Source organism: Palaemon carinicauda, chromosome 33, assembly GCF_036898095.1.
Source record: "Palaemon carinicauda isolate YSFRI2023 chromosome 33, ASM3689809v2, whole genome shotgun sequence".
NCBI lineage: Eukaryota > Metazoa > Arthropoda > Malacostraca > Decapoda > Palaemonidae > Palaemon > Palaemon carinicauda.
Window position 1 is genome coordinate 9,355,311 of NC_090757.1, and position 22,500 is coordinate 9,377,810.

Genomic DNA, 22,500 nt, shown 5'->3' on the forward strand with positions numbered 1-22,500 from the left:
GACCAGGGTTCGATTCCCAGCCGGAGCCAAGCTCTTGTCTTTGTGTGATTTCGCCTGGGGCTCTGATCCCGAGGTCGTTAAGAGAATCCAGACATTAATATATCAAAAATATATATGGCTTATTTGAATATATATATGTATGTATATACTTATATATATATATATATATATTTATATATATATATATGTGTGTGGATATATATATATATATATATATATATATATATATATATATATGTGTGTGTGTGTGTGTGTGTTTGTGTGTGTATGTGTGTGTGTTTATTTGCGCATAGGTTTCTGGTAATACATAAACTCACTCCCATACAGTATCGTATCTGTGACTAAGTAAAAGTGTGATAACATACAAAAAGTTTTTTTTCTTGATCTTTTATTTTATATATCACTTCCCACGCAGGCTCTGGACCGTGACCCCCCTGAGGGAAAGACCATATGGAAGGTTCGAGTGCAGGTCCGCGACGGGCAGGCCCTCTGGAGTCGACCTCGAGACAAACGAGAAGTCGTTACTCCAAATTATCTCTCGAGTGGTACCTTCAGTTTGCCAAATGTAGCCGAGAGGCAAAAATTTCCCCTTAGCACATGGAAAATTCTTACAGAAAGGGTAGATGACGATGCGTTGGGGCGAAAATATAAAGAAGAGCGAAGATCAGTCGGAAGAGAGAGGGAAAGGTCACTGGGGAATAGAGAGGGGAAATCCATCAAAGGAAAACAGCGCTTGAAAGGATTTCCCTTTCGTCGGACTCCGGATAATCCGCGTAAGAGAAGAGGCGGGATCGCATCAGCATCCAGTGAAACGAGAAGAGTGGAAAATGTCGAGAAGATATTGCAGCACCGCGAGAAAAGATCTAATGGCCAACGTATGTCCCCGAAGGGCCATTTTTCCGATGCTGAACGGAATGAGAGAATTATACATTCCGATAAATTTCCAGCGAGCCATAGAGGATTTCGCCTGATCACTTACACGCCAGGCGGAGCCGAAGAAACGGGGAGGCGTTCGCATCAATTCTCGCCCAAGGACATTCGTCAGTTTCTTTCCGCAGTGGAGGGGAATAAGCCAGAGGACGCCCCGGGGGCAAGGGACTGTCGCGAAGCAGATGGACGAGAGAGATCTTCGGACGGCGAAGGTGAAGAATCAGGACCTTCCGGCGGAAATGTGCCGGATGACGCCACTCGATCTCCCGACGAATGTAAGAAGTCGGTCTCAGATCATATATCTGGTCTTAGGGACAAGCAAATGAAGATCGTAAAATCGGACGTGAAGCGACGCCTTGGAAAAATTGAGAGAAATGGAAGCACTTCTTACTTGAAAAGGAAAGAAGGGACTCTTACGAAGGAGCTGTTTGATGATCAGCACCACAGTGAAGATATGGGATCTTACTTGAAAAGGAAAGATAGGACTCTTATCAAGGAGCAGTTTGATGATCCATACCTCACTGAAGTTATAGGATCTTACTTGAGAAGAAATGAAAGGACTGTTACGAAGGAACTGTTTGGTGATCCATACCACACTGAAGTTATAGGATCTTACTTGAAAAGGAAAGATAGGACTCATACCAAGGATCTGTTTGATGATCCATACCGCACTGAAGTTATAGGATCTTACTTGAAAAGGAAAGATAGGACTCTTACCAAGGATCTGTTTGATGATTCATACCACACGGAAGATCTGGGAATTGACGGCGACTGCTTCACGAACGAATCCTACGATTCGAAGGGCAGGAACGTCACAAAAGATCCGTCTAACACAGACATCAGTGCCTACGGCATAGGAGGAAGGACAGGACGGGTTCACTTGGTCGAAACCACCGTTACCATAATAGTGAAAGATATTAATGACAATCCTCCAATTTTCATAAATGGTTCAATGTTCGCTGAAGTTCAGGAAAACGGACCCATTGGTGAGTATTGACTTGGGCAATCATGTTTTTTTTTTCTCATTTTAACAGTAAGATTCACATTTTTTTCACATTTTAACAGTATGATTCACATTTTTTTCTCATTTTACCAGCAAGATTTACAGTATTTTTGTTTTCATTTTAACAGTAAGATATACATTTTTTTTTTCTAATTTTAACAGTAAGATTTATAGTATTCTTTTCGCATATTAACAATAAGCTCCATAATATTTTTTCTCATTTTAACAGTAAGATTTATAGTATTCTTTTCGCATATTAACAATAAGCTCCATGATATTTTTTCTCATTTCAACAGTAAGAATCACTTTTTTTTTTTTTTTTTTTTGTATTTCAATCATAAAATTCACAATATTTTTGCTAATTTTAACAGCAAGATTCACAATATTATTTCTCCTTTTTAAATATAAGATTCAGTAATTTTAAATTTATAAATTCATGCATGAAGTGGTCCATTATACGTTCGTGGAATAAATTTAATCTAACATTTGTTTAGAATTCATGACTTCACTTTACTCTTTATTTTAGCAATTATTTAGTGACCGTTTTTATTTTCGTTGAATAATTTTAATTTTACATTTTTTTGAAGTTCTAGACATCACTTTATTTCTTCTTTTTTTTTTCATTTCATCTATAAAGGGATAATACTTTATAAAAAATGCATGAAGTACTTGAGGTTCGAGATGAGGATGTCAGGTTCATCCTTGATAAGATTCTTGGGCAGGATGTGTTTTACTATGCTAGTGGTATTTTTAGATTTATTTCAGAAGCAGGTCTTCTGAAAGCTATTTAAGTTTTATAATGTTTTCTTCCGAAATCAATTCATTGCTCTTTTGTCTTGCGTAGTGCCATAGCCTCTGTACTATAGTCTTCCATTGTCTTGGATTAGAGTTCATTTTCTTGAAGGTACAATCAGGCACACTATTCTATCTTATTTCTATTCCTCTTGTTTTGGTTTTTATAGTTTCTATAGGAAATATTTATTTCAATTCATATTCTTAATATTATTATTATTATTATTATTATTATTATTATTACTTGCTGAGCTAGAACCCTAGTTGGAAAAATAGGATGCTATAAGCCCGAAGGCTCTACCAAGGAAATTAGTCCAGTGAGGAAAGGAAACGAGGAAAAATAGAATATTCTAATTCTTTTTTTCTTGTTTTCTTTCCTCACTGGGCCATTTTCCTTGTTGGAGCCCCTGTAATTCTGTTTTTCCTTTGTTTCCTTTCCTCACTGGGCTATTTTCCCTGTTGGAGCCCCTGGGCTTATAGTATCCTGTTTTTCGAACTAGGGTTGTAGCTTAGTAAGTGATAATAATAATAATAATAATAATAATAATAATTGAATTTCCTTTTATTCTTTATTTGTAACAAACGACATCGGGTCAATTTGTGTTTTGATAATGCTTTAGTAACCAGCACCCGTTCTGAAACTCAATAATTACAGCATTCAGTCTATATTAATCCGTAAGTTAATATATCATTTATTTTTAAGCCACTTTCCCAATTTTAGGAACAATAAAACAAAGTTGTTACAATTTTAGGAACAATAAGACAAAGTTCTAACAATTTTAGGAACAATAACACAAAGTTCTTACAATTTTAGGAACAATAAAACAAAGTTGTTACAATTTTAGGAACAATAAGACAAAGTTCTAACAATTTTAGGAACAATAACACAAAGTTCTAACAATTTTAGGAACAATAACACAAAGTTCTTACAATTTTAGGAACAATAAAACAAAGTTGTTACAATTTTAGGAACAATAAGACAAAGTTCTAACAATTTTAGGAACAATAACACAAAGTTCTTACAATTTTAGGAACAATAAGAAAAGGTTCTTACAATTTTATGAATAATAACACAAAGTTTTTACAATTTTCGGAACAATAAGACAAAGTTCTTACAATTTTAGGAATAATAACACAAAGTTCTTACAATTTTAGGAACAATAAAACAAAGTTGTTACAATTTTAGGAACAATAAGACAAAGTTCTAACAATTTTAGGAACAATAACACAAAGTTCTTACAATTTTAGGAACAATAAGAAAAGGTTCTTACAATTTTATGAATAATAACACAAAGTTTTTACAATTTTCGGAACAATAAGACAAAGTTCTTACAATTTTAGGAATAATAACACAAAGTTCTTACAATTTTAGGAACAATAAAACAAAGTTGTTACAATTTTAGGAACAATAAGACAAAGTTCTAACAATTTTAGGAACAATAACACAAAGTTCTTACAATTTTAGGAACAATAAAACAAAGTTGTTACAATTTTAGGAACAATAAGACAAAGTTCTAACAATTTTAGGAACAATAACACAAAGTTCTTACAATTTTAGGAACAATAAAACAAAGTTGTTACAATTTTAGGAACAATAAGACAAAGTTCTAACAATTTTAGGAACAATAACACAAAGTTCTTACAATTTTAGGAACAATAAGAAAAGGTTCTTACAATTTTATGAATAATAACACAAAGTTTTTACAATTTTCGGAACAATAAGACAAAGTTCTTACAATTTTAGGAATAATAACACAAAGTTCTTACAATTTTAGGAGCAAAAAGAAAAAGTTCTTACACTTTTAAGGAATAATAAGATAAAGTGCTTAAGATTTTATGAAAAGTAAGACAAAGTTCTTACAATTTTAGGAGCAAAAAGAAAAAGTTCTTACAATTTTTATGAGTAATAAGATAAAGTTCTTAAGATTTTAGGAACAATAAGACAAAGTTCTTAAAATTTTAGGAGCAATAAGACAAAGTTCTTACAATTTTAGGAACAATAACACAAAGTTCTTACAATTTTAGGAACAATAACAAAGTTCTTACAATTTTAGGAACAATAAGACAAGGTTCTTACAAATTTAGGAACAATAATACAAAGTTCTTACAATTTTAGGAACAATAAAACAAAGTTGTTACAATTTTAGGAACAATAACACAAAGTTCTTACAATTTTAGGAACAATAAAACAAAGTTCTTACAATTTCAGGAACGATAACACAAAGTTCTTACAATTTTAGGAGCAATAAGACAAAGTTCTTACAATTTTAGGAACAATAACACAAAGTTCTTACAATTTTAGGAACAATAAAACAAAGTTGTTACAATTTTAGGAACAATAAGACAAAGTTCTAACAATTTTAGGAACAATAACACAAAGTTCTTACAATTTTAGGAACAATAAAACAAAGTTGTTACAATTTTAGGAACAATAAGACAAAGTTCTAACAATTTTAGGAACAATAACACAAAGTTCTTACAATTTTAGGAACAATAAGAAAAGGTTCTTACAATTTTATGAATAATAACACAAAGTTTTTACAATTTTCGGAACAATAAGACAAAGTTCTTACAATTTTAGGAATAATAACACAAAGTTCTTACAATTTTAGGAGCAAAAAGAAAAAGTTCTTACACTTTTAAGGAATAATAAGATAAAGTGCTTAAGATTTTATGAAAAGTAAGACAAAGTTCTTACAATTTTAGGAGCAAAAAGAAAAAGTTCTTACAATTTTTATGAGTAATAAGATAAAGTTCTTAAGATTTTAGGAACAATAAGACAAAGTTCTTAAAATTTTAGGAGCAATAAGACAAAGTTCTTACAATTTTAGGAACAATAACACAAAGTTCTTACAATTTTAGGAACAATAACAAAGTTCTTACAATTTTAGGAACAATAAGACAAGGTTCTTACAAATTTAGGAACAATAATACAAAGTTCTTACAATTTTAGGAACAATAAAACAAAGTTGTTACAATTTTAGGAACAATAACACAAAGTTCTTACAATTTTAGGAACAATAAAACAAAGTTCTTACAATTTCAGGAACGATAACACAAAGTTCTTACAATTTTAGGAGCAATAAGACAAAGTTCTTACAATTTTAGGAACAATAACACAAAGTTCTTACAATTTTAGGAACAATAACAAAGTTCTTACAATTTTAGGAACAATAAGACAAGGTTCTTACAATTTTAGGAACAATAACACATAGTTCTCACAATTTTAGGAACAATAAGACAAAGTTCTTACAATTTTAGGAACAATAACACAAAGTTCTTACAATTTTAGGAACAAGAAGACAAGGTTCTTACAATTTTTGGGAACAATAAACACAAAGTTCTTACTATTTTAGGAACAATAAGAAAAGGTTCTTACAATTTTAGGAACAATAACACAAAGTTCTCACAATTTTAGGAACAATAAGACAAAGTTCTTACAATTTTAGGAACAATAAGACAAGGTTCTTACAATTTTAGGAACAGTAAGACGAAGTTTTTACAATTTTAGGAACAATAGGACAAGGTTCTTACAATTTTAGGAACAATAGGACAAAGTTCTTACAATTTTAAGAACAATAACACAAAGTTCTTACAATTTTAGTAACAATAAGTAAAAGTTCTTACAATTTTAGGAACAATAACACAAAGTTCTTACAATTTTAGTAACAATAAGTAAATGTTCTTACAATTTTAGGAACAATAAGTAAATGTTCTTACAATTTTAGGAACAATAAGTAAAAGTTCTTACAATTTTAGGAACAATAACACAAAGTTCTTACAATTTTAGTAACAATAAGTAAATGTTCTTACAATTTTAGGAACAATAAGTAAATGTTCTTACAATTTTAGGAATAATAAGTAAAAGTTCTTACAATTTTAGGAACAATAACACAAAGTTCTTACAATTTTAGTAACAATAAGTAAAAGTTCTTACAATTTTAGGAACAATAACACAAAGTTCTTAAAATTTTAGTAACAATAAGTAAATGTTCTTACAATTTTAGGAATAATAACACAAAGTTCTTACAATTTTAGGAGCAATAAGACAATTTTTTTACAATTTTAGGAACAATAAGACAAAGTTCTTTATTTCCTTTCCTCATTGGGCTACTTTCCTTGTTGGATCCCTTGGGCTTATAGCATCTTGCTTTTCCAACTAGTGTTGTAGCTTAGCAAGTCATAATAATAATAATAGTAATAATAATAATAATAATAATAATAATAATAGTAATAATGATAATAATAATAATAATAATGATAATAATAATAATAATAATAATAATATTGGTTGAAATAAAGGTAATAGCATTTTTGCATTTGCAGCTGGAAGAGGAAAAGAAACTGCTATATCAGCAAAAGTAAAAAATATTAGAAAAATGTAAATGCTTGCTCTTGGTCGCAAGAGAACAGACGCACTTAGAAAACCAATAACTGACTTCGCCACGGAAAGGCGTAAAGAATGGCGTAACAGGAAAAGAAGGACGTTTTCATACAAACCTGACAGTGTACGCATTACTCACTAGAACTAAAGCCAATTTTACCCGTTCAAAGGACAAAAAAAAGATACCTTCTATTCTTCAGGCCAATAAACACTTCGCTTTCTGTCGCGAAAGCTAAAATTGCTTATTGCAGGAGAGAGAGAGAGAGAGAGAGAGAGAGAGAGAGAGAGAGAGAGAGAGAGAGAGAGAGAGAGAGAGAGAGAGAGAGAGAGGTTTTTCTCAAGAATTTCGATTTTTGTATTAGAATTTCCATTATATATTTGAAAAAATTAAGGTCTGAGAGAGAGAGAGAGAGAGAGAGAGAGAGAGAGAGAGAGAGAGAGAGAGAGAGAGAGAGAGAGAGAGAGAGAGAGAGAGAGAGAGAGAGAGAGAGAGAGCAACTTCTCAAGAACTTCGATTTTTGTATGAAAATTTCCTTTACATTTTGAAAAAAATTAAGGCTTAAAGAGAGAGAGAGAGAGAGAGAGAGAGAGAGAGAGAGAGAGAGAGAGAGAGAGAGAGAGAGAGAGAGAGAGAGAGAGGCACCCTGAGGCCGAGGTCAAAAACATTTACGACTTTTCCATTTCGTTTCTAGCAGTGAAATTAAAGGAACATATCAAAAATTCTTAAGAAATCCGAAATTCTATTTCATCCGGACACGGTATTACATTTCCACAAAGAAAATGTCCTTTTATGTCGGCTGGGATTGATTTCTGATGATTCATTTCGAAAACTTTCGAATAAGATGATTCATTTCGAAAACTTTCAAATATTCTGATGATTCATTTGGAAAACCTTCAAATATTCTGATGATTCATTTCAAAAACCTTCAAATGATAATGACATAGCGTTGCTAGATAACGTATATATATATATATATATATATATATATATATATATATATATATATATATATATATATATATATATATATATTCAAATAAGCCATATATATTTTTGATACATTAATGTCTGGATTCTCTTAACCACCTCGGGATCAGAGCCCCAGGCGAAATCACACAAAGACAAGAGCTTGGGTCCGGCCGGGAATCGAACCCTGGTCGGCAAGCTTGTATAGACAGTGACTAAACCACTTGGCCACGAAGAAAGATAAAAGTCAATGACAATTCTTCTGTACTTATACCTGTCGAATTCAGGTGTTTTGTACTTAGAATTGAAATCAACCCATCTTCACCATCGTAGCTAATTGGTAGTTTGTTACTTGGCATTCAATTAATGATAAATTTTGCACATTTAGACGTGTTTTTCATATTCAAATAAGCCATATATATTTTTGATACATTAATGTCTGGATTCTCTTAACGACCTCTGGATCAGAGCCCCAGGCGAAATCCCACAACGACAAGAGCTTGGGTCCGGCCGGGAATCGAACCCTGGTCGGCAAGCTTGTATAGACAGTGACTAAACCACTTGGCCACGAAGAAAGATAAAAGTCAATGACAATTCTTCTGTACTTATACCTGTCGAATTCAGGTGTTTTGTACTTAGAATTGAAATCAACCCATCTTCACCATCGTAGCTAATTGGTAGTTTGTTACTTGGCATTCAATTAATGATAAATTTTGCACATTTAGACGTGTTTTTCATATTCAAATAAGCCATATATATTTTTGATACATTAATGTCTGGATTGTCTTAATGACCTCGGGATCAGAGCCCCAGGCGAAATCACACAAAGACAAGAGCTTGGGTCCGGCCGGGAATCGAACCCTGGTCGGCAAGCTTGTATAGACAGTGACTAAACCACTTGGCCACGAAGAAAGATAAAAGTCAATGACAATTCTTCTGTACTTATACCTGTCGAATTCAGGTGTTTTGTACTTAGAATTGAAATCAACCCATCTTCACCATCGTAGCTAATTGGTAGTTTGTTACTTGGCATTCAATTAATGATAAATTTTGCACATTTAGACGTGTTTTTCATATTCAAATAAGCCATATATATTTTTGATACATTAATGTCTGGATTCTCTTAACGACCTCTGGATCAGAGCCCCAGGCGAAATCCCACAACGACAAGAGCTTGGGTCCGGCCGGGAATCGAACCCTGGTCGGCAAGCTTGTATAGACAGTGACTAAACCACTTGGCCACGAAGAAAGATAAAAGTCAATGACAATTCTTCTGTACTTATACCTGTCGAATTCAGGTGTTTTGTACTTAGAATTGAAATCAACCCATCTTCACCATCGTAGCTAATTGGTAGTTTGTTACTTGGCATTCAATTAATGATAAATTTTGCACATTTAGACGTGTTTTTCATATTCAAATAAGCCATATATATTTTTGATACATTAATGTCTGGATTCTCTTAATGACCTCGGGATCAGAGCCCCAGGCGAAATCACACAAAGACAAGAGCTTGGGTCCGGCCGGGAATCGAACCCTGGTCGGCAAGCTTGTATAGACAGTGACTAAACCACTTGGCCACGAAGAAAGATAAAAGTCAATGACAATTCTTCTGTACTTATACCTGTCGAATTCAGGTGTTTTGTACTTAGAATTGAAATCAACCCATCTTCACCATCGTAGCTAATTGGTAGTTTGTTACTTGGCATTCAATTAATGATAAATTTTGCACATTTAGACGTGTTTTTCATATTCAAATAAGCCATATATATTTTTGATACATTAATGTCTGGATTCTCTTAACGACCTCGGGATCAGAGCCCCAGGCGAAATCACACAAAGACAAGAGCTTGGGTCCGGCTTATTTGAATATGAAAAACACGTCTAAATGTGCAAAGTTTATCATTAATTGAATGCCAAGTAACAAACTACCAATTAACTACGATGGTGAAGATGGGTTGATTTCAATTCTAAGTACAAAACACCTGAATTCGACAGGTATAAGTACAGAAGAATTGTCATTGACTTTTATCTTTCTTCGTGGCCAAGTGGTTTAGTCACTGTCTATACAAGCTTGCCGACCAGGGTTCGATTCCCGGCCGGACCCAAGCTCTTGTCTTTGTGTGATTTCGCCTGGGGCTCTGATCCCGAGGTCGTTAAGGGAATCCAGACATTAATGTATCAAAAATATATATGGCTTATTTGAATATGAAAAACACGTCTAAATGTGCAAAATTTATCATTAATTGAATGCCAAGTAACTAACTACCAATTAGCTACGATGGTGAAGATGGGTTGATTTCAATTCTAAGTACAAAACACCTGAATTCGACAGGTATAAGTACAGAAGAATTGTCGTTGACTTTTATCTTTCTTCATGGCCAAGTGGTTTAGTCACTGCCTATACAATCTTGCCGACCAGGGTTCGATTCCCGGCCGGACCCAAGCTCTTGTCTTTGTGTGATTTCGCCTGGGGCTCTGATCCCGAGGTCATTAAGAGAATCCAGACATTAATGTATCAAAAATATCTATGGCTTATTTGAATATGAAAAACACGTCTAAATGTGCAAAATTTATCATTAATTGAATGCCAAGTAACAAACTACCAATTAGCTACGATGGTGAAGATGGGTTGATTTCAATTCTAAGTACAAAACACCTGAATTCGACAGGTATAAGTACAGAAGAATTGTCGTTGACTTTTATCTTTCTTCGTGGCCAAGTGGTTTAGTCACTGTCTATACAAGCTTGCCGACCATGGTTCGATTCCCGGCCGGACCCAAGCTCTTGTCTTTGTGGGATTTCGCCTGGGGCTCTGATCCCGAGGTCGTTAAGAGAATCCAGACATTAATGTATCAAAAATATATATGGCTTATTTGAATATGAAAAACACGTCTAAATGTGCAAAATTTATCATATATATATATTATATATATATATATATATATATATATTTTTTTTTTTTTTTTTTCAAAATATGCATTCATCTGATTTTGTTTCTTTCGATAATATATTCCTTCGTGGATTTGCTCGGTAGTTAAAGAATGTGGAGATGTATTAAATTCCTTATTTCTGTTCTAATATTTTATGACACTGTTGAGTCACTTCACTTAACTTGCAACACTGACCTTCATTTACATACATATCCTCCTAGATTATACCACTGACCACATATTACAGGGTTGAGGTGGCCGATGTGGTAACGTCCCTGACTGGTGAACACCAGACTGGGGTTCGAGTCCCGCTCAAACTCGTTAGTTTCTTTGGTCGCTGCAGCCTCACCAGCCTTTTGAGCTAATTATGGGGGTTTGGGGGAGCTTATAGGTCTATCTGCTGAGTCATCAGCAGACATTGCTTGGCACCCCCATGGTCCTAGCTTGGGTGGAGATGGGTCTGGGCGCTGATCATATGAATATATGGTTAGGCTCGAGTCTTGGGCATTGTACTGCTCGATAGCGGAATGTCACTGTCCTTTGCCCTTGCCATTCATGAGCGGCCTTTAAAAACCTAAATCTCTAAGTAATCTTATTTTTATGGACATTACTCTAAATACTCTACCTGTTAGATAAAATGCAACTATAACCTGCTGATAGGAGAACTCTGCCTTTGGAGAGAAATACTTTTAGTATTATTGAGGTTCTTGCTTCCCATCATGTTTAAAGGAATCATGCATCAGCTTGAATGTAAGACATGCCATTATTGATAAACAGTTCTTGTCTAGACAGATTTTCTTTTACAGATAAGAAATAACATCAGCCACATATCATTTAAAGGTTCAAAGGTCGCTCATGAATAGCAAAGGCAAGAGACAGTGACATTGTCCTATCAAGCTGGACAATGCCCTAAAGATAGCCCATACACACACACACACATATATATATATATATATATATGTATATATATATATATATGATATAATATATAATATAATATATATATATACACATACATATGTATATATATATATATATATGTGTGTGTATATATATACTGTATATATATATATATATATATATATATATATATATATATATATATATATATATATATATATATATATATATCATCATTATCATCATCCTCTCCTACGCCTATTGACGCAAAGGGCCTTGGTTAGATTTCGCCAGTCGTCTCTGTCTTGAGCTTTTAATTCAATACTTCTCCATTCATCATCTCCTACTTCGCGCTTTATAGTCCTAAGCCATGTGTGCCTGGGTCTTCCAATTCTTCTAGTGCCTTGTGGAGCCCAGTTAAACGTTTGGTGAACTAATCTCTCGGGGAGTGCGAAGAGCATGCCCAAACCATCTCCATCTACCCCTCATCATGATTTCATCCAGATATGGTACTTGAGTAATCTCTCTTATAGTTTCCTTTCTAATCTTGTCCTGCCATCAAACTCCCATTATCCTTCTGAGGGTTTTATTCTCAAATCTACTAAATCTATTGGAGATTGTTTCATTGTCATACCATGACTCATGTCCATAGAGTAACACCGATCTCACTAACTGATATGTAGTCTGATTTTTATATGAAATTTTAGGCGATTTGATTTCCAAATTTTACTTAACCAAGCCATTGTCTGATTTGCTTTTTTCAGTCTTTCACTAAACTCTAATTCTAAAGACCCTGTATTGGAGATCATTGGTCCTAAATACTCAAATGATTCTACTGCATTAATCCTTTCTCCTTCCAATCATATTTCATCTTCCCTTGCATACTCCGTTCTCATCATCTCTGTCTTTCTTCTATTTATCTTCAGCCCCACCTCGTGTGCTATTTCATGCATTCTTGAACGCAAGCATTACAAATCCTGTGGTGTTCTGCTAAGAAGGACAGCATCATCAGCATACTCTAGGTCTGCTAAATTCCTATCACCAATTCAGTCCAATCCTTCTCCACCATCTCTGACTGTTCTACACATTACAAAGTCCATGAGGAGAATCAACAACATAGGTGACAACACATTCCCTTGGAGTACTCCGCTGTTCACTGAAAACTCACTTGATAAGACTCCATTAACATTAACTTTGTACTTGCTATGCCCATGAACAGACTTAATCTAATTTACATATTAAAAGGGACTTCCATAATAACGCAAGACTCTCCACAAAATTGGCCGGTGCACACTATCAAAGGCTTTTTCATAGTCCACAAATACCACCAAAAGGGGATTTCTATATTCTTCGCATTGCTGTACAGCATGTCTTAAAATGATCAAATGAAAATCTGGTCAGTGCAACTTCTATCCTTCTTGTTCATCTCTCAGCTTTTCATCAATCTTTCTCTCCAGTCTCTTAAGAATAAGCATACTATATATTTTCATTACAACTGACGTAAGTGTTATGCCTCTGCAATTATTGCAATCAGTCATGTCACCCGTTTGAGCTATTTTCACCAACACTCCTAAATCCCATTCATCAGGTTTTGCCTCTTCGTGCCACATTCTACTAAATAATCTTGTAAGTAGTCTGGGAGTCACTTCATTTTCGGCCAGTAGCATCTCTGTAGTTATTCCATCGTATCCAGGGGCTTTCCATCTCTTTAGTTTTTTGAGGATAGCTTCGACTTCAAACACACTGAATTCATTCATGGGCACATCAAGGTCTTCATCAGTTTCAGGTATATCAATCAAATTATTCCCTTCATATGTCCTATTCAAAACCCCATTCAAGTGTTCCATCCAACGTTGTCTTTCTTTATATTCTGTTGCTATAACAGAGCCATCTCTCTTTTTGATGGGTATATGCTTCTTCTTCTTCTTTGCCCCAGTCGAGATTTCATTAATAATTCTATGAGCAATTCTCACACCATAGCCACTTCCTGAGTACATAGCTTTGTCGGCCTCGTCTGCTTTACAGTCCAAATACTCTCTCGAGTCATTCCTGCCTTTTCCTCTGACCTCCGTGTCAATACTGGAATACTTAGCATACTCTACCTTGTAATTTTCAATACTTCCTCGAAAACTTTCAACAATGAATTTCTGTCTTTGTCTCCTTTTTATAGTATCCCAAGTATCATTCCATATTTATGATCAGAGCCCAATCCCCTCTCCACCCAAGCTATGACCAAGGAGGGCCAGGCAATGGCTGTTAATGACAACAGATAGACCTATAGGCTCCCCTAAACGCCCCATTCTTAGCTCACAAGGATGGTGAGGTTGCAGCGACCAAAGGAAATAACGAGTTTGAGCGGGTCATGAACCCCAGTCTGGCTTTCACCAGTCAGGGACGTTACCGCGTCGTCCAAATAATACGTACACCAAAATCTGCCTCTCTGGGGAAACCATTTAAAACCTTTCAATAACCATTTAAAACACATTCTTCTTTCCCACAGGTATCTTTACATTAAGGGGTCAGTTGCCTGATGCGCCCTCTCCAAAGCCTTCTATCAAAGGCATCCTATTCCACCAAACCTCTTCTATCCATACCATCCTTCACCTTATCTTTTTTCTTTCCCAGAGTTATCCTTACATTAAGGGGTCGGTTGCCCGATGCGCTTTCCAAAGCCTTCTATCATAGGCATCCTTTCCCACCAAACCTCTTCACTTCATATCATCCTTCACCTTATCTCACCATCTAATTTTTATTCTTTCCCACCGTTATCCTTATATTAAGGGGTCGGTTGCCTGATGCGCCCTCTCAAATGCCTTCTATCAAAGGCATTCTCTTCCACCAAACCTCTTCTCTCCATATCATCCTTCGCCTTATCTCGCCATCTAATTCCCTGCCATTGAAAAATATTAAATGACACAAGACAGATTTAAATAATCATTAAATCATGAGATGATTGAGGAAGAAATTCCACCTTCATTCTTCTCTTGACATTCTTTGTTCTTCAGGTATTCATCAACGTCGAAAGAAACAAATCCATTACAGAAGAATAATGGAAAAGGAAATACCAAAGACTTCCGCTCTCTTTTCTCTCCTGGACCTGAAATACCCTTCCTCCTTAGTCTTTTATAATGTCCCTTTGAATTCCATTCAGGTTGAAGTACCAAGGAGAGGGGGGCTAGATGTTGAAGGCAATTGTTGAAGGCGTCGAAATGTTTTTTTTCTTTTATTGTAGTTCACTTCCTTCCATTCCATCTCCACTTATTTTTTTTGGGGGGAGGGGTGATCGATATTGCTTTTCTCCTATTCTTCTTCTCTTCTTCCTGTCCTCAAAGTATACTTTCTTCCATTCACCCCTCTTAACATCTTGCTTTACCATCTATGGTGATAGCCTAGCTTTTAATAATAATAATAATAATAATAATAATAATAATAATAATAATAATAGTATGCTTGAATGAACTATATTTATTGTTATTTAAGTATATTTATATGTGTTGCCGACTAAAAATTATCAGCAATTCAATTTGTTAACGGAAATTTCTTAGAAAATGCAACACATTATATCTTGAAGCAGGCGAAGCTTCGGCCTTTGCTACTCCTAAGTGAACATAAATGGAGCGTATCTCAGATACTTAGTGTCAATAATCCAAACTTCTTAGCTTATATTAATCTATTAGGAACTTTTCCCTAGTACGTAGCTTCTTTGTTAATGGATCCGTTAAAACATTTTGAATGAAGTAAAGGCACTGTTTTTATTTTGAACTTGAATGTAAATACTTGAAAGTACATACAGTTATACATCACAAAAGATGGTATATAGTTACAGATACGAGTATATATTCACACTTACACGCACACACACGCACACACACACACTTATATATATATATATATATATATATATATATATATATATATATATATATATATATATATATATATATATAAAATATATATATATATATACAGTATATATATATATATATATATATATATATATATATATATATATTTATATATATATACTGTATATATATACAGTATATATATATATATATATATATATATATATATATATATATATATATATACATATATATATATAAGTATATATATACTGTATATATATATAATATATATATATATACAGTATATATATATATATATATATATATATATATATATATATATATATATATATATACTGTATATATATACAGTATATATATATATATATATATATATATATATATACATATATATATATAAGTATATATACTGTATATATATATGTATATATATACATATATATATACAGTATATATATATATATATATATATAGTATATATATGTAGTATATATATGTATATATATATATATATATATATATATATATATATATATATATATATATATATCTTGCAGGCGATTGCACGAAGTTATTGTAAAGAAAATGATGCCTCCTTATCTCTCTATAATCTTATAACTCAATATCCTGATCTAGATATTAATCTTTGGCACCGTCGTTCAATTAGTTCATCATGCATGTTGCATAAGATTTTTCATAACTCTGACCATCTTTTACATTCAGATCTCCCTGGACAATTCTATCCTGTTCGTATTAGCCTACTAGGCAGGCAGTTAATTCTAATAGCCAGGCCTTCTCCATCATGAGGCTCAATACTACACAGTATTTTAGGAGTTTTATTCCAGCTGTTACCAAGTTGTGGAATGATCTTCCTAATCGGATAGTTGAATCAGTAGAACTTCAAAAGTTCAAAGTTGGAGCAAATGTTTTTATGTTGACCAGGCTGACATGAGTCTTTTTATAGTTTATATATGACATATCTGTTTTTGACGTTGTTAATAGTCTATATAGGACATATCTGTTTTGACACTGTTACTGTTTTTAGAATGATATATTGTTAATTTATTCTCATTTGTTTATTTCCTTATTTCCTTTCCTCACTGGGCTATTTTTCCCTATTGGAACCCTTGGGCTTATAGCATCTTGCTTTTCCAACTAGGGTTGTGGCTTGGCTGGTGATAATAATAATAATAATAATAATAATAATAATAATAATAATAATATTAAGGCCAATCTACTGTACATGGTTTTCTCCTAAAACTAACTTTGATGGTTAAAATATTTTATTCTAATTGTCAATTACTTATCTTGTAGTTTCCTTATATCCTTTCCTCACTGGGCTATTTTCCCTGTGGGAGCACTCGGGCTTATGGTATCCTGCTTTTCTAACTAGGGTTATAGCTTGGCTAGTAATAATAATAATAATAATAATAATATTTCTGCGAATAAGACCGAAGGGGTATGTCTTCTTCAGGAAGCCTATTCACACTTGATGAATTTGAACATGGGGTATTCCATGCCCCCCCCCCCCAAAAGCGTAATAGATTCAGTTATGCTTAAGCTTAAATGTTCCCGGCATAACTTTATGAAATCAGGCAACCTTAATATTTGAAAATGTCTCTGAAAGCCTGAAGAAAATATTTTACCCGTTTGTGAAGTCAGTCGGGTTAATTTTATAAAATAATGACGTGAAAGACAAAATAAAATATCTTGACTTTTAAAAGTTTGTGAAGTCAGTCAGCTTGATTCTTAAAAAATTACGTGAAAGACACATTAAGATAACTTGACTTTTAGAAATTCGTGAAGTCTGTCATCTTTATTCTTAAAAAATAACGTGAAAGACAGATTAATATAACTTGACTTTTAAAAGTTTGTGAATTCAGTCAGCTTGATTCTTTAAAAATTACGTGAAAGACAGATGAAGATAACTTGACTTTTAAAAGTTCGGGAAGTCGGTCGGCTTGAGTCTTAAAAAAAGACTTTAGAGACAGAATAAGATAAGCTTGCTATTAAAAATTGATATACTGGAATAAAGATGATGAAATTCCTAACGATAAATATGGGCCTTTTGGGAGTTTGTCAACTGACCAAAAGAAACGCTGGAATTTATGCATCCAGATCCAGGAACGGAGACACCTTCATTCTCCCAAATCCTGATAGATTGTCCAATAACTTAGGGCGAATTCTAAGGGTTATATGCCTTCGGGGATTATTCAGGCTACTTAATCGGATATAAAGAAGGATATGACTGGATGAAGTGGCTTGTTGTCAAGGCATTCCATGTAATGGTCAACTTGTTTTCGAAGAGTTTGTGGTGGACGTTCTTTGTAATGATAAAAATTTCAAGAAACCAAATTGTTACTTATTTTCGAAGAGTTTGTGGGCATTCTTTATGGTCAACCTTGGAGAACCCAAATAGTTACTTATTTTCATAGGTAGTGGGTTGGCCAGGACACCAGCCACCCGTTGAGATACTACCATTAGAGAAGTATTGGGTACTTTGACTGGTCGGACAGTACTACATTGGATCCCTCTCTGGTTACGGCTCATTTTCCCGCTGCCTACACATGTACCGAATAATCCGGCTTATTCTTTCCACGTTCTCCTCTGTCTTCATACATCTGAAAACACTGAGATTACCATACAGTTCTCCTTCGCCCAAGGTATTAACTACTGCACTGTAGTTGTTCAGTGGCTACTTTCCTTTTGGTAACGGTAGAAGAGACTCTTTAGCTATGGTAAGCAGCTTTTATAGGAGAAGGACACTCCAAAATCAAACCATTGTCCTCTAGTCTTGGGTAGTTCCATGGCCTCTGTACCACGATCTTCCACTGTCTTGGATTAGAGTTCTCTTGCTTGAGGGTACACTCGGGCAGACTATTTTATCTTATTTTTCTTCCTCTGGTTTTTTTAAGTGTTTTATGGTTTATATATGAAAGATTAATTTTAATGTTGTTACTGTTCTTCAAATATTTCATTTAAATCGTTCATTGCTTTTCTTGTAGTTTATTAATTTCCATATTTCCTTTCCTCACTGGGCTATTTTTCCCTATTGGAGCCCTTGGGCTTATAGCATCTTGCTTTTCCAACTAGGGTTGTGGTTTGGTTGGTGATAATAATAATAACATTAAGGCTAATCTACTGTACATGGTTTTCTCTTAAAACTAACTTTGATGATTAAAATATTTTATTCTAATTGTTAATTACTTCTCTTGTTGTTTCCTTATATCCTCTCCTCACTGGGCTATTTTCCCTGTGGGAGCACTCGGGCTTATGGTATCCTACTTTTCTAACTAGGGTTATAGCTTGGCTAGTAATAATAATAATAATAATAATAATAATATTTTTGTGAATAAGACCGAAAGGGTATGTGTTCTTCAGGAAGCCTATTCATACTTGATGAATTTGAACATGGGGTATTCCATGCCCCCCCCCCCCCCCAAGCGTAATAGATTCAGTTATGCTTAAGCTTAAATGTTCCCGGCATATCTTTATGAAATCAGGCAACCTTAAGCTTTGAAAATGTCTCTGAAAGCCTGAATAAAATGATTTACCTGTTTGTGAAGTCAGTCGGGTAAATTTTCTAAAATAATGACGCGAAAGACAGAATAAAATAACTTGACTTTTAAAAGTTTGTGAAGTCAGTCAGCTTGATTCTTTAAAAATAACGTGAACGACATATTAAGATAACTTGGCTATTAGAAGTTCCTGAAACCAGTCAGCTTGATTCTTTAAAAAAAATGACGTGAAAGACACATTAACATAGCTTGACTTTTAGAAATTCGTGAAGTCTGTCATCTTTATTCTTAAAAAATGACCTGAAAGACAGATTAATATAACTTGACTTTTAAAAGTTTGTGAATTCAGTCAGCTTGATTCTTTAAAAATTACATGAAAGACAGATGAAGATAACTTGACTTTTAAAAGTTCGGGAAGTCAGTCAGCTTGATTCTTTAAAAATTACATGAAAGACAGATGAAGATAACTTGACTTTTAAAAGTTTGTGAATTCAGTCAGCTTGATTCTTTAAAAATTACATGAAAGACAGATGAAGATAACTTGACTTTTAAAAGTTCGGGAAGTCAGTCAGCTTGATTCTTTAAAAATGCGTTAAAGACAATAAAATAACTTGATTTTTAAAATATCGTGAAGTCGGTCGGCTTGAGTCTTAAAAAATGACTTTAGAGACAGAATAAGATAAGCTAGCTATTAAAAATTGATATACTGGAATAAAGATGATGAAATTCCTAACGATAAATATGGGCCTTTTGGGAGTTTGTCAACTGACCAAAAGAAACGCTGGAATTTATGCATCCAGATCCAGGAACGGAGACACCTTCATTCTCCCAAATCCTGATGGATTGTCCAATAAATTAGGGCGAATTCTAAGGGTTATATGCCTTCGGGGATTATTCAGGCTACTTAATCGGATATAAAGAAGGATATGACTGGATGAAGTGGCTTGTTGTCAAGGCATTCCATGTAATGGTCAACTTGTTTTCGAAGAGTTTGTGGTGGACGTTCTTTGTAATGATAAAAATTTCAAGAAACCAAATTGTTACTTATTTTCGAAGAGTTTGTGGGCATTCTTTATGGTCAACCTTGGAGAACCCAAATAGTTACTTATTTTCATAGGTAGTGGGTTGGCCAGGACACCAGCCACCCGTTGAGATACTACCATTAGAGAAGTATTGGGTACTTTGACTGGTCGGACAGTACTACATTGGATCCCTCTCTGGTTACGGCTCATTTTCCCGCTGCCTACACATGTACCGAATAATCCGGCTTATTCTTTCCACGTTCTCCTCTGTCTTCATACATCTTAAAACACTGAGATTACCATACAGTTCTCCTTCGCGCAAGGTATTGACTACTGCACTGTAGTGGTTCAGTGGCTACTTTCCTTTTGGTAACGGTAGAAGGGACTCTTTACCTATGGTAAGCAGCTTTTCTAGGAGAAGGACACTCCAAAATCAAACCCTTGTCCTCTAGTCTTGGGTAGTTCCATGGCCTCTGTACCACGACCTTCCACTGTCTTGGATTAGAGTTCTCTTGCTTGAGGGTACACTCGGGCAGACTATTTTATCTTATTTTTCTTCCTCTCGTTTTTTTTTAAGTGTTTTATGGTTTATATATGAAAGATTAATTTTAATGTTGTTACTGTTCTTCAAATATTTCATTTTAGTCGTTCATTACTTTTCTTGTAGTTTATTAATTTCCATATTTCCTTTCCTCACTGGCCTATTTTTCCTGTTGAAGCCCATGGGCTTATAGCATCCTTCTTTTCTAACTAGGGTTTTAGCATAGGAAATAATAATAATAATAATAATAATAATAATAAGAGTTTGTGGGCATTCTTTGCATTGGTCATCTTTAAAGAACCCAAAGCAGTTATTTATTTTTGACGAGTTTGTGGTCAGCGCAGTTTACAGGGATTGGTCATGGCCAATTCAAGAGACATTTGGCAACGCCCCAATGTTTTATTCCTGTTTCTCAAAAAGAATGTGCACCAAATGACATTAATGATTTGAATAAGTAACAAAATTATTCAGTAAAATGAGAAGACTATTTTTTCACTTATGACGTTTATACAGTAATCTCGCTTTCTTCACACCATTCATCCACCCAAACCTTGGCCTTCCTCTTGTACTTCTCCCATCAACTCTTGCATTCATCACCTTCTTTAGCAGACAGCCATTTTCCATTCTCTCAACATGGCCAAACCACCTCAACACATTCATATCCACTCTAGCCGTACACTCGGGCACACTATTCTATCTTATTTCTCTTCCTCTTGTTTTGTTAAAGTTTTTATAGTTTATATAGGAGATATTTATTTTAATGTTGTTGATCTTTTCAAAAATTTTCTTTTTCTTTTGCTTCCTTTCTTCGCTGAGCTATTTTCCCTGTTGGATGCCCAGGGCTAATACCATCCTGCTTTTCCAACGTGGGTTGTAGCTTAGCAAGTAATAATAATAATAATAATAATAATATTAATAATCATAATAATAATAATGATGATGATGATGATGATGATAATATCTGGGGTAGCAAACTCTCTCCTTAGCTGACTGTGATACGCACCGAAAATCGCGAAGCCAGCTGTACCATCTCCTGATGATCTTTTAAAAGATGAGACACATTGGATGTGTCGCAATCAATAAAGTAAAGTAAGGTGCCAATAATTCGCGGAAAATACCGCACAAATTATCAAGATGAGGCAATAAATTCTTGCCTTGAAGGGTCTTGGATTTATCTTCTTTGATACATAGACGTGCTTATACGCGTAAGGCAAAAACTCTAAATGGCGCTTCCGAACGAATAGAATTTTAGTGGCTGTAAGTTCCAATAAGTACACGATTTTATTATTATTATTATTATTATTATTATTATTATTATTATTATTATTAGTAGTAGTATTATTATTATTATTTTTAGTATTATTATTGTTATTATTTTTATTTTCATTATTATTATTATTATTATTATTATTATTATTATTGTTGTTTTTGGTTTTATTATTATTTTTTTTTATTCTTTTTAACATTATTATTATTATTATTTTTATCATCATCATCATTATCATTATTATTAATATTATTATTATTATTATTATTATTATTATTATTATTATTATCCTTATTAATATTACTTATATCATTATTATTATTTATATTATAATTATTTTTGATTTATTATTACTAGCTAAGCTACAACTCTAGTT

The 22,500-nt window shown here is 33.7% G+C and overlaps 1 protein-coding gene across 1 annotated transcript in view; it reads left to right on the forward strand.

Moving 5' to 3' along the window:
• LOC137625837 (putative neural-cadherin 2) overlaps positions 1 to 22,500 on the forward strand; it is a 111,964-nt gene that overhangs the window by 40,638 nt on the left and 48,826 nt on the right. The window contains exon 6 of the mRNA XM_068356727.1: positions 416 to 1,916. Within this exon, the coding sequence (XP_068212828.1) occupies positions 416 to 1,916 (1,501 nt within the window). The remainder of the gene's footprint in view (positions 1 to 415; positions 1,917 to 22,500) is intronic.